The 13,681-nt window shown below is 44.3% G+C and overlaps 1 protein-coding gene across 3 annotated transcripts; it reads right to left on the bottom strand.

The window, feature by feature from the left end:
* Nucleotides 1-656: 656 nt before the first annotated feature.
* pxdc1b (PX domain containing 1b) lies at nt 657-8,888 on the bottom strand. Of its 3 annotated transcripts, none has more exons than XM_062479737.1 (6): nt 8,678-8,888; nt 8,012-8,303; nt 4,272-4,363; nt 3,967-4,084; nt 3,679-3,790; nt 657-3,108 (listed from the first exon to the last, which is right to left on the bottom strand). In XM_062479737.1, exons 2-6 carry the CDS (start codon nt 8,265-8,267, stop codon nt 2,982-2,984), a joined length of 705 nt encoding a protein of 234 aa, XP_062335721.1. In that variant the 5' UTR covers nt 8,268-8,303; nt 8,678-8,888; the 3' UTR covers nt 657-2,981. The 3 variants fall into 3 exon arrangements, with proteins under 3 accessions (XP_062335721.1, XP_062335722.1, XP_062335719.1); XM_062479738.1 differs by having other exon boundaries at nt 8,688-8,888; XM_062479735.1 differs by lacking the exon at nt 8,678-8,888 and having other exon boundaries at nt 8,012-8,524.
* Nucleotides 8,889-13,681: the final 4,793 nt, after the last annotated feature.

The raw sequence follows: 13,681 nt of genomic DNA, 5'->3' as shown, positions 1-13,681 counted from the left end.
GGGCGAGCCTCTCAATCTGTCTCTCTCTTTATCTTCCAGGATGTCTGCGACAGGCCCAACAGAGGAAGTTACATCACTATCTCCCTCTCTAATGTGATGCAACCCGCTGTGAGTCGGGGCAGCTTGTAGAAGGAGCGCAGCGCAACAGAATACAAAACATTAGGGGACTCTCCACAGAAACCTCTAGGTATTAGGATTGTTTTGACTTATAGAAACAGCGAGGGTAGCCCCATTAGGTCTGTTTACCTCGTCTGTACCAGCGCCATATCATGTCTTAAGGAAGAGAAATCACTGTTTACGGGGTATAAAGTTGTAGATATCCGTGAGGATGTGAGAGCTTATATTCGGGTCACATACACACACTGTGTGTGTGTATGTGACACCCCTCACACACACACACACATACACACACTGTGTGTGTGTATGTGTGTGTGTGAGGGGTGTTTTTTTTATTTGTTTACGCTTGCGTAAAAATTAAATGACCGATTCAAACCATAACCGCTAACACTAGGGTGTTTCACTCCCTTACCCACAAGATGGCGTTCTTGACCACAGCTTAGGTTTAGTTTGCGCACTTCAAGTAGGTAGGACAACGTGTGATCCCATGTTTATGAATTGTGAAAGTCACATTCATCACACTGTCACAAACATTATGTTTCATAAGAAATAACACATTTAATAGAGTTGTTACATACAGCCAATGACCAGCAAAATGTAGAAGATTCTAAATAGGCATGACATTTGATAACACTGAGCGTATATTTTTCAGGTCCAGAAATAATACATATTATGTTTTCTGACCAGGATTCAGTTCCCATCTGGCCGTAAGCATATCAACAAGTAGTTTCTAAGCAGAGCAGCAATTAGCTTAGTACACAACAGCCAGAGTGTCAAGCAGTGTGACTAGAAAAATAAATAACCTCTTTAACTTCATATTAAATTATACTCACATTGTAAAAAACACACCCTCTTTCAAATTATCACACCCATGTTTGACATTGTGGTCACACAAACTACTACGTTCCTGTGATTGGTATTTGATTGGGTAGGCCACAGATTTGGCTGAGTACCATGTTGACAAGCACAGGGTCCTTCATGAGTCCATAAGTTCCGGAATGTCTATCCAGTCCATTTTTAGAATGAGGCTAACTAAGACGAGTACAGTTATTTATGTTGGGTTTCATAGAGGCAGCAGTGACTGATCATGCCATTTTTTCAATATTACCATAATGTCTCCAAAAGCATCTCCTCTATAGCATGTGCCTACTGCTGGCCTACGGCCTTAGAACAGAGAACAGGGAACATGTCAGACACAAAGGAGAGGAATAGTTTCAAATGCTGAGAAAGAGCTGTACTTTCTCACGGGTTGAAGAGGGGGCATGACTGTGTTGCTAAATAGACTTGAACGAAAGGCAAGTCTTGGTGGATTCCCTTGTGCCAAGTCTTGGGGTGTTTCAGGGTTCGGCTATTCAGGAGGGGGTTGACTCCTGTGGCTGCAGAACAGTGAAGAGGAAGACTGCTCTGTTCCAGCCTGAGGACTAAAGGCTACTGCTACAGTGATTCACATAATAGATTCACTAGTCACTCCTGCAAACACAACACGGCAGCCAACACTGCCCAGAGAACAGTGCAGTCAGCTGGACATCCTTCTGACTACACACATGTTCAATTCATTGCTTATTTACTTTTGTTAGACTTGTGAATATGGAGAGCAAGGGAGAGAGAGACAAAAGAGAGAGACAGAGAGACACAGACAGAGAGAGAGAGAGAGAGAGAGAGAGAGAGAGAGAGAGAGAGAGAGAGAGAGAGAGAGAGAGAGAGAGAGAGAGAGAGAGAGAGAGAGAGAGAGAGAGAGAGAGAGAGAGAGAACACATGCCATGTCCCACTGATTCAAAAGATGGATTCTTGATGATGCCATAGATAAGGCCTGGGGGCTGTTCTTAGCTGAAGTTGCATGACTGAATGTTTCTATGTTACTGCACCAAGACAAAACACTTGAATGTTACTTTCAGGTTTTAACAATTTCCCTGTGTTCATCCTGCCTTCTCCATTTGTTTTCTTTCGATAAAGAGAGTACTTGTTTGCTACTGTGGAGAGGCAGGGCTGACGACTCCCACACTGTAGTCAGCTGTCTGGAGTGGCCTGGTCAGCTCACATGAGCTGTTACATCACCAGGGGTCAGAGAGGGCCAGGCTTGACCTCCATTACTCCACCTTCCTGTAGAGGTCCTCAGAGATGTTCAATGCTGAGATGATTCAACCAGTTACACATTTTTGTAAATTTTACTTTTTGAATATAAAATGTTTCCATAGCCTGATCCGTTGTCCTGACAATGCATCAAAATCAAATTTTCCATTTGAGATATCAAATACATTTCCCATCCAATTACAATTAGGGAGTATGAAGTTTCATCCAATCAAAGAAAAAGGAGGTCTGAATTTCCCATTAAATCACAAATAAGGGTAGACCAAAGTTCTCATCCTGTAGAAAATATGCATCTCATGATCTTGTGACCTTTGCTTTTCAAATACACTTAATCAAGGTGATAGGGGGAAAGGACATAACCCAGCATTTCACAGAGAAGTAAACAAACCGTCTCATTCATCTACTGTCACGACGAGGCACTCTGGTGTCATCACAAAAGTTCACGTTTAGAACATTTGACCAAAACTTACAAACGTACATAATATCCCTTTAACAGTCTCCAGTAATTCCACCACGCCTGGCCTCACAGCTGCTGAGCTTCACCAGGCCTGCTGCCTGACCTCAGACCAAGCAGCCATGTTTAATACATGCATCGTGCCAACTGCAGATGGCAGAGTACATAACTGCCGTTAAGCAGTGAGCAAGGTCCTCAAGCACCTGGACAGGTGTTCGTCAAGCTGGGTGACACACGGTGGTAGCGTGAGCTCCTCTCTGACCTCCACGCAGCCAGGAGCCAGCACCCCTCCCCAGACCACCCGGGCTCCCGCAGGGAGGCCTCACTCCAGGATGTCTGTCTCAAAGGGCACCAGATGGTAGTAAGATAGGTTGGTGACATAGGCCTCTGTGTCTTCGTCTGCATCGATGTCTGGCTCCAAGGGGAGGAAGTCTGTGCCGTCCTCATACCTGGGACAGCAAAGTCAGACCAAAATACTCACTGAACTGAAGACAACTACAATAGACTACATATGATCGAACTGCATACTGTATTGTCTGTTGTGTCTTCCAGTTCATGGGATTAGGAGTCTGTAATGCACAGACACATGTGCTAACGCTTCTATTTTCTCAAATCAGCTTGTAAAATTGTACTTCATGGGTCTGGCCTTTTGATGTTGCATTGTGTACTACCAAGTTACTATGTGTAATCCCGTGTAATGGAAAATAAGTTTGAGATCTTTTGTTTTGTGTTTAGGTGGAGAATTATGTGCCTTACATGTCCTCCCCCCTTAACTTCCTACACACACCCAAGGAAGGGAGAGGTACAGAGTACACTTCCTGAGGAGGGGGTCCTCCTCGCATTCAAGGAATTTACACACACATACACAGACATCTATGCTAAAGGGCACACACAACCACTTACAATTTACAAGTAAGGATGACTTATTGAGGATGAGGTGGAACTTCCTGTCCCTCTTAAAACATGATGTTGAACAGGAAGGAGTTAAGACATTCAAACTAAAAAGGTTGTTCTCTTACTGTTGTTCTGCAGAGTCGGTAGAGGAGGGTCTCTCTTTGTCCTGAGGGAGACCGTCATCAAACACGATGGTCTCTGTGTTGGCCAGGCAGAAGCCATTAGACCGCATGATCTCTGCAAGACAGAACACAGAATGTGGCTTTGAAATGCATTGCGACCTACAGTATGGCACTTCAAACTACCAAGGCATGCATGAAGTTCATGGTGGAGATTAGGAGCATCTCTTGCAATTTGTAAAAGATATCAGCCCATTCAATCCCACTAAGCAATGTACCAGGGTGGCTCTCTACCTGATATCTTGATGGGGCTCTGAAAGCATGGCTGGATCCTGTGAACGTTGTCATTCCTCAGGACCTGGTCCAGCGGTGACCTCTCAAAGAATGTCAACATGACCTCTGACCTGGCATACTGGAACATTGACATTAATGAATGCCGGTTTTATAATGTGTCACTATGAACCCTTGTTAAAGCATACAAACATGCTATAGAGCAGTTGTCATGGCTTAAAGCATGGGCATATTTGGATGTATTGGCATATATAGCTTTCATAAGTGTTCAGTAGGTGAGCGGAGAGCTCAGTGAGCCATGACTGTACCTTCCAGGGCAGGTTAATGGCATTCTTCAACAGCCTCTCCACCTCATTGAGTTTCACCTCGATGTCGTTCGCCTCTTTAATCTTCAGCAACCCTGAAATTAATGAAACAACACAAACACCACAACACCTTGTTAAACTGGGGGAATTCTTATATATAGCTTCACAAAATTGATTGAGGTTATTGAAATAGAAAACTCGATAGGTCCTGATTGACGAAGCGTAAGCTTCTTGTCAAGAGTCTTGTTTTCAAAAAACAAAACGACCTCCCTACTGGGCGAGCCCCAGGTAAACCCTATTTGTGCATCGACCATGACAAAGAGCAGTCACTCTGACCTTTGTCTCTACACACGACAGATCTATTCCTAGGGCATAAGTGCACAAAGGCTGGACAGCCATGAACTAGAGCCAGACCCTGGTAAAAGGTTGCTACAAATGCTAGTGAAAAGGTGTCTGGTGATTTCATGAAATAACCTTTTTACTCACAATACTGCCTGTGATCTTAACCCTGCAGTCACAAGATGTAAAAATAGATTCAATTGTTTTACTATTAGGTATTCAGCAACCAATAAGAATGTTGGCATAAATTATAACAACAGTTGTTTTACACAATGATTAAAAAAACAAAAAACTAACTTAGAAGTAAATATTTGGTTGCAATACATAAAATACAGTTTCAGTACAGCAAACATTTTTTCTGAAACGAATATTAGCAGATACAGTTTGTGTGACCTATAGCCTCATAATGGGAGTCAGTCACTGCAACCAATCATCAACACAAGACAGAGGCCCAAATGACAAACACAGGGATTGTCACCAATCAGAAATCTCCCAAACTAATCCACCCCAAAATATGCTGTGGGTCATGATGACTAGGACATCAGGAGGGTGAGAATGACCGGTCAACAAACATTGGAACCACAGTGGAAAATGGAGTGTTGACAGAAGCTTCTGTAATGTCTGTGTCATGTTGATGACAAGTTTTGTGCGTCATAGTAACTAGCTCTTAGTGCCTGATCAGCTCCTACTACGCACACAGCGACCGCAGAGCCGCGTAAGGGGTCAGAGGCACTTTGCAACAGGTGGCACTCGGCACAGCTGATGTAATGACCTCATTCATTAATAATGTCCCACAGTGATGACATCATGCCCCCAGTGGTGGGTGATGAGACACTGGGCCATATTATCACCAGTCAGACCCCCGAGGACTAACCCCACTCTCCCACTTCCCCCACCAAGCCTTCTGATCATGCTGCCCCAGAATCCCATTCCTCCTGGGAGAAAAAGACTTCCATTCTCCAAATTCATCATGATTCATGATTCAACAGTTTTGTCACATAGCACAGAGAGTGTTATTATGGTGTTTTATCATGAACTGGAGGATGCGAGATGCCTCAGTTTTAGAAGTAATAAGAAAAATGTCTATGAGAAAATACATTTTGAATAATTCTACAGAAGGGGGTGAAACATAACAAATGAAAAGGAAAACGATGAACTGTCCTAAGACCACCTGTTGTTTGACCTGTATACACATCACTGAAGACTAACGCTAATTCTGGAATGCCAAAACAAGATTTTCAAACACACCAAAACACAATCTAATACCATGCTGTGACTTCTTTTCTAACCATACTGTCTATATTTAGGATTTAAAGCTGAACATGTAAGAAGAGAGACTCACATCAGCTGTGTTTTCCCTCCTAGAATTTCCGTACTCTTCCTGTGGAAGAGTACATATCCTGTCTGTACTTCCTGGAGGCTGGGGGGTCTGAGTGAGTTGCCATGATGCCCAGAAAGCTATGTGCTATGTCTCTGTATGAGGTCATTATTTGGAGGGCCCCTAATTGGTCAATTTGTCCTCTCCTCAAACCTGACCCCAGGTGTTGTGTGTACTGTGAAGAATGTGCTTGGAGGTAACTGTGGGAAAGCAAGTTTAATGTGGAAGGATAGTTCTTGAATTTGTTCAACATTCAATGAAAACATTATGGAAGGCCTAAAACTATTTTGTTTCCCCTTATTTTTCGTTTCAATTATTGTACCTGAAGTTTGCTTTACAGTTAGAAAAAGCCTTGTTCTTATTGAGAGTTTAAACACAGCTCTGGTTACTGCTCTCTCATGGTGTAATTCCGGTCTTGAAGCCTAAGTGGAACCCTCAGAGCTGACTATTTGGACCTGTGGTTTTTACTTCGAAAAAACGATGGTTCCTCTCTGACTTCCAGTCAAGCAAGTTACTGGTAGAAACAAAGACATTTGCCACACTCCCTTCCTTTATATGTTCCTTGTTGGTGACCAGCTGAGAGTCATATGTGAGGTCAGCTGTTATGAACACAGACAAACCACAGGAGTAAATATAGGAGGCCACTCTCTTCTCCTTCCTAGCCTAGTGTACCACCCTCTATCACCCTCTCTCACACTATGACATCAGCCTGGAACATCCGAACACCGCTCCGGTTGCCTAGGTACATCCCAGCAACAGCACAACACCAGCAGGGCCCTAGAAAACCAGAAGGGTTAGAACACACCAGAGCTAGCTACCTCTGCTTCGGTGTGACTTCTCATCTGAGTGACAATTGGAAGAAGGGGCCATTTAAGTGGAAAATTGATTAATCTGCTAGCCATCGAATCCATCCAACACCAATACTAAGATGAAGATTGGTTTTTCAGTATTACAGTGCCCTACAAGTCTATGTATTCTGAGGAACACACCACAGAGAGAAAGAAGTCCAAAACGAGTCATTAAGTCTGGCATACTTTCGCATCATGAACTGCACATGGTGGAGGCTGTGTGACTATTACTATCTCTCGTAAACATGGTACATGACGGCTATTTCAGAGAATGGGAAGGAAGCACGGCCTCCCTGTTGGCAAAAAAAAAGCTTCCAAAACAGTCCTAGGCTCAGTGGGCAGACACAGAGAGGTGCCAGAGACACTGTCCAGGGTGATCGTAGATGTTACAGTCTCTGGGAGTCCTGCCAGAAGCTGGGCACTGCCAACAGCAGGGCACCACTGCGACTGAGGCCAGGGCCCAGACCCCAGGGGCCAGTGAAATATGTCTACATGGCATGACCCTGTCCAACAGTGAAGGACCAGCTGCTGCTACGTGGCACAGAATGCGAACTTACTGGACTGATTCAGACATCGACTGAGTCTTAAGAGACGCAGTTTGTTTTCCAGTATCCAGCAGGATAGTGAGTTCAATGCAAGTTCAATGTACTTTGACCTGTGAACTTAGAAATGTAAGATTGATATGTAAGACCAAAAAGCAAACAACTGCTTATATGTTGCAGGGGTTTTCTGACAGCAGCCTAAACATCATAGAACAAATTATAGTAAAGAGGTGTTTGTTAGGACCCTGAATAACTTTAAACAAGGCAGGGTAAAACATGAAGATAAAAGTGTAGATAACTGTGTGAAAGTACCAGGAGAATATGCCAGTGGACCTCAGTGAATGATTAAGACACCTGTATGCATATATCTGGATTTCAGAAAGTCTGATAAGATGTTGTATAGATCAAAACTTGACTTACCATCTATGTGTTATATATATATATAAAATATATATATGAACACATTTGAAAATATGTTCATATTAAGATCAAAAGAACATAACAAATGCAATTGTTGAATGCTGTGGAATGTTCCTAAATCAGAGCAATTGGAAGTCGCACTACGTTAATGCACTTCCATGTATTATGTGTTTTATCGTACCCATTCTACATAATTACTATAAACACTGAACCAACCTTCTATAAGTGGAGACTTGGAGAGATCTCTTCTGTCCTCAGGAAATGATTCGACCAATCTTTTAAATAACCTCCCAAAATCCGAATAACTCCTGTGCAAGTATAAAATGTTTCTGTCCGACCATTCGGTTCTGATCTCGAAGAATTCCTCCTCTTCTCCTCTTTGACTTATGATTAGCCTCCGGATACCGTTAACCCAGCAATCTTTTACAAACATGTTGACCAGAGAAGTTCCTTCGAATACAGCTGATGCCATTCTGCCGCCGTCAGTCCAACATTCTGGGACAGAGCTCTGGGAAAGGCGCGGGGATGATATGAGACAGTTAAGCAGGACATGCCAATTCAAGATGACAAAAAGGCTACGATTAACTGTTGAGCGCTAAAATACTTGTGTCCACATAATGTGACCCTACGCACTTCTGAAACTTTGGCACCTAACTCCGAATTGCCTATTTGGCAATAATGTATCGGTATGAGGACGTCAGTGTTTGTACAGCCCATCGCAGACGCAATCTCTAACGTGGCACTGTCAACCCCGAAGAAGAAAATAACGGTGCTGGAATCTGTCAGCATTCCCTATAATTCGTTCTGATTAATACCAGTTAACTGGTCAGTACAATGACATAACAACTTACTCCCTAAGACCTTTAAGAAAAAGTGTATTACCTTCTCATACCTTAAGAAGAGCCCACAGACATTTTGGATTGCTCTGCTATAGACGAGCTGGACTCTTCTTGAGTGTCTTACGATGCCATCAGCAGGCTAACGATCCGACGTGGTGAAGCCAGTGGAATGCACAGTCTGGTCAGATGCTCTGTGCTTTCCAGCTCTCAGGAAACATAATCCAGAGTTGGTTGCTCTGGAGAGAAATATCCCGTTGCTTCTCCGTCTCGCAGAAGTTGAAGTCCTCCTCCCCCTCCTCCCCTCCCTTCTTCCTCTTCCTTTTCCTCACTTCTTGTCAACACAGTGGATGCTATGCAAAGAATGCAACTGCCTCTAGAGAGACTAGACTGTCCATCTTGAAGCTGGGATTACACTTTCTCTGGCCTTGTCCCAACACTTAATTCGGTTGCGTATTTTAAGGCTCTTGTCGGTTTTTCATAGTTATACTGTTTCTGTGATGGGAGAAAGAGAGAGCACTGGAGTTTTCGCCTCCACTGCTTCATTAGCCATTACTGCACGTTAATGTTCCACTGAGTGCTTTAAGGTCTATAGGACGCCCAGTCAAGGAGCTTTACAGGAAACATATAACCAGCTGGCATCATGAGGACTCAGCTGTAATTAATGACCACTGAGATCCCCAGGAATGGGAAGGCTCCTCTTTACAGCCGGCTACGCAGGAAATTGCTGGATAATTGTGTATGCACAAGTTGTAAAAAATAAAATAATAAAAAAACATGTTTTACAGTTATGGATGTAGAGAATAAGAGCGAGAAAGGAGGAGGGGAGGGGGGTAGAGAACAGAATATGTCAGTGTGAGTGAAAATGTATGACTTAGAATGTAGAAGCAGCCCAGACGCAATTTCACAGGAAAAGAGATGAGACCAATGAGATTGAAGAAAGCAATCCCCCTGTAATTTGCACCCCTTGAATTTCATGAACAGCACAGATGTGGGATGTAAAATATGTCTGCTTTCACCAACTCACATCTTCCATCTGATTTTGCTCAACTGCACCTCTGAGGGTCTTTCCAACATCACAGAAGTATCCAGGAACCAGGAAATGTGTCCACTCAGGTGAACGAAATGTGACATAAAATCTGCCATGCAAAATTCTTTATCTTTCAAACTAACTAAAGAGGCCTCTCAAGCATATGGTGTCTTTATTCTGGCTGTTCTTCATTGGCCGCTCTCCTTTCTCTTTTCTCCTAGTCTGGAGAGATATTCATTGGTTTTACTGGAATTCAAAACTGATTGAGTTACTGTAAAACAGAAGCCTCAATAACCAGAGGGGTTCTCTGTTCTTCTGAATGTCAAACTTTGTTCTATGCTTCATTTGAATTGTTTTGTTTAGGAACTGAGATCTTGTAGTGCTTCATGGATGAATTATCCCTTCCATAAAAAAATATGGTTCAGTGAACCATACACTGTATTAGATATTCACAAACTGCAGTCCTGTCCTCAGACACCCACCGACAAACACACATACACACACCTCCAACCCTGTAATTAGGATCACTCAGTTTGGAGCTTGGCTCTGTGGTTGAGACACACAGACTGTGTCAGCAAATTCTGTCTCTCACTACCTCATTTTGGGCTTATTCTTTTGATAAGGAAATAGAGAACATTGCATGGAAAAAAGCACGCTCCGCCAATCATCGACCGCATCAAATGTTTGAGCACATTTGATTCTCATTACAACAGAGGCAATGCCAAACCCCTACTGGGTAAAGTATGTGAGCGAGTGGACCTGTGTCAGTTGAGTCTTGGTGTGAGAGACTTGGAGGTTGGGTTCTTTGCCACTGAGAAGGGGGGGGGGGGGTTCCTGCTTTTCTGATCAGGAGTCAAAGCCCTGGATAACAACATCTGAGCCTCCGGCAGGACCGCAGAGTTCTGCTAGTCACATGCCTGTTCTCTGAGGTCACACTATAGGCGTAGTCTGAGCAAAACATAAGGCAGTATCTACCGTATACTGCAACACAGAACACTGGACTTCCATTTTGCAAGTGTAATGTGAGTCAGATCTGTTGTGGCATTTCCCATGGACTGGCATTGTGACCAGACTGCTGTGGATAAGTCTGTGGGTCTGTCAGCTGTCATCTGCAGTCAGCAGGATGGGGCTTCAGCACGGTTTAGGTCTTGTTTACGACACCTATAAACTCCAGAAGCATCCATCATGCTGTTAAAATGAGAGGGAATTAAAGACGTCTGCAGCTCCTGTTCTCTAATCCCACACCCAGGAGCAGAGAAACCTGTCTGTTCCTCCATCCGTCCGTCTGTCTGTCGGTTAGTCTGTTGGTCAGTCTGAGGCTCTATTGATTTTCCCTTATTTTTCATGTGATTTAAGTTTTACAGTCCTTTTCGAGTGAGCTCTGAGTCAGACCGGTGGATATGAATCGTTGAGGATAAGGATGTGTTAGTGAAAAGGGTAAAATGTTAAATGTGACAGGGATTTGCTGCTCTTCCTCCCTTTAATAAAACTGTATTTCACTTTGTATCAGGCCCGACAGTTCCTGTGAGCATGTTGTAATTCAAACAGTTGTGTGTGTGTGTGTCTGCATGGTGAAACTGTGCAGAGGGATTGGATATACTGGTCTCCTACACATGGAAATTCTGCATTACAGTATTTGCACTACACGACACAAGAACAAGCTCGTGGTCCAGATACATCCTCTTCCCCTTCAGTGTGCCCTCACACGCTCCACAGCACATTGAGATGGCACATGAATCTGATCTTGCTTCCCGGAGCCAGCACAAACATAAATCCCAGCACCTGACAAGGCCATATGCCTGGGGGGCGTGCTACCAAAACCACGTCCCCTTACCCTTGCAAATCCTCTCGCAGAAAACCAAACAGCAGAGGCTCATAAAACTCGACTAGAAAGGAGAGAATAGGCAACAACAACAAAAAAAACGAAGCGCAAGGAGGGCAAAAACAAAAGGATGGAGGGTGAAGGCGCGCAGCATCTGTCAGGGGTCAAAGACCTTCTGTGTGGATGGAGACAGGCGTAGAGGCCTGGGGCCATCTCCTTCCCAGACTCCGCTCCAGGAACAAGTCATCTGCAGCCATAACTCTGGATGCGTCCACCAACACAAACAATGGCCAGGAGGAGCAGAGGGGTCTGGGAGACGCCACCCCCAGCCAGGGCCTGAGTGTTTTTAACAGACTTCATAATGGACTGCGGTGGCTATCAAGAAGCATCTGCTGGAGTCCATGTTTTATGGCCTTGTCCTTATTGTGTCTCGGCTGAAGCTCAGAGAGTGAGGGCCCGTCTTATTGGGGGAGGTCTGACAGCAGCCGCATCTATCTCATCTATAATGACACACCACCTCTAAAGGCCCAAACAACATTGACAATCTTTCAAAGTGGCACTTAGTCGTTCAAAGTCAGCAATTGTCTCTTGAAAGGTTGAAAGTTTAAAAAAGGGAATAGATGGAGTTTTAAGGTACCATCTTTTTAACACGCTTTTGTGCTTCAGGAAAAATTCAGTCAGAGAAAGAAAGATAAAGAAGCAAAAGAGAGAGAGCTGAGTCAGGGTCCAGCATGCAGCTCACAGCATACACAGGCAGGTACATAGCCACGGTCTGTGATTTACTGGATGCTGTGGGATAGGACCTCTACTAATAGAATATCTAATGTCTGCATGGCTGACGCTTCCCTCTCCGTCGAGACCCTTCCCCACACACACTCACAAACACACCAATATGCTGTGTAAATCAGAGACATGACGCTCAGAGGAATGCTACAGCCACGTACGGGCGGGTAAGTTACGACCTCCTCACTGCAGAAAAGAGAAACCCTCTGACAAGGCTTTAAGGAGACACCAGGGAAACTGGGCCAGTTCTGAGCTAGCTTCTTGGATGATACTTTAGGCCTTCAGTAAAAAACGAAGTTAAAAACATTTGACTCAAAAATGAGTCAAACTCGTTTGAAGAAGAAGAATCCTTTTAATAATTTCACACAATTAGTAGATCACACACATGTGCCAGGTGTCGACTGGAGAACCTGACCTCTGCATTTCTCCCATCCCACTGTCCCTCCTCCCAGGGCAGCTGTAGGAACAGTGGGCAGCCACATCAGCAAGGCCCATGGGCCAAGTCCAAGGGAGTACATTTCAAAATGTTTTGAAAAAAAAGTTTCTAAGGGTTTAAAAAAGGTTTGAAAACATTTTTTTTATGAATTCACTTCTCCTGTACAATTGGACAAGCCTTAATGTCGATCCCTGTCGCCCAAATCCTGGCCAGGAACATGGGAAGGAGAGCGTTTTTGTTCTGAATGTTTTTATACTGGGTTCTTTGCAGAGGAAACCTGTGAGAGCACATGGAAAACATGCACAAACTCCACACAGAAAGCCAGAGGGGGCCCCAAGTGGGAATCAAACCCAAGATCTTCTTGCAAGGAGGCAGAAGTGCAAGGCAATACAGGCTGTGCCACACACAAGGCAATACAGGCTGTGCTACACACAAGGCAATACAGGCTGTGCCACACACAAGGCAATACAGGCTGTGCCACACACAAGGCAATACAGGCTGTGCCACACACAAGGCAATACAGGCTGTGCCACACACAAGGCAATACAGGCTGTGCCACACACAAGGCAATACAGGCTGTGCCACACACAAGGCAATACAGGCTGTGCCACACACAAGGCAATACAGGCTGTGCCACACACAAGGCAATACAGGCTGTGCCACACACAAGGCAATACAGGCTGTGCCACACACAAGGCAATACAGGCTGTGCCACACACAAGGCAATACAGGCTGTGCCACACACAAGGCAATACAGGCTGTGCCACACACAAGGCAATACAGGCTGTGCCACACACAAGGCTGTGCCACACAGTTTGTGCAAGTAAAGGAATGGATTGCTGCCTCATCATCACTCTGTTCTTATCACTCCAAACCCACAGATGGGCCTATTATTAGATTTTACAGACCAGGACTGAGAGGGACTTCCCAAAGTGACTGTGACAGGTAACAAGGGCGCTTGATAATTCCCTGCTCTTGG

This window comes from Osmerus eperlanus, chromosome 15 (assembly GCF_963692335.1).
Source record: "Osmerus eperlanus chromosome 15, fOsmEpe2.1, whole genome shotgun sequence".
Lineage (NCBI taxonomy): Eukaryota > Metazoa > Chordata > Actinopteri > Osmeriformes > Osmeridae > Osmerus > Osmerus eperlanus.
Note: the sequence above shows the minus strand (reverse complement) of the source record. Positions and strands in the feature narration are given on the sequence as shown.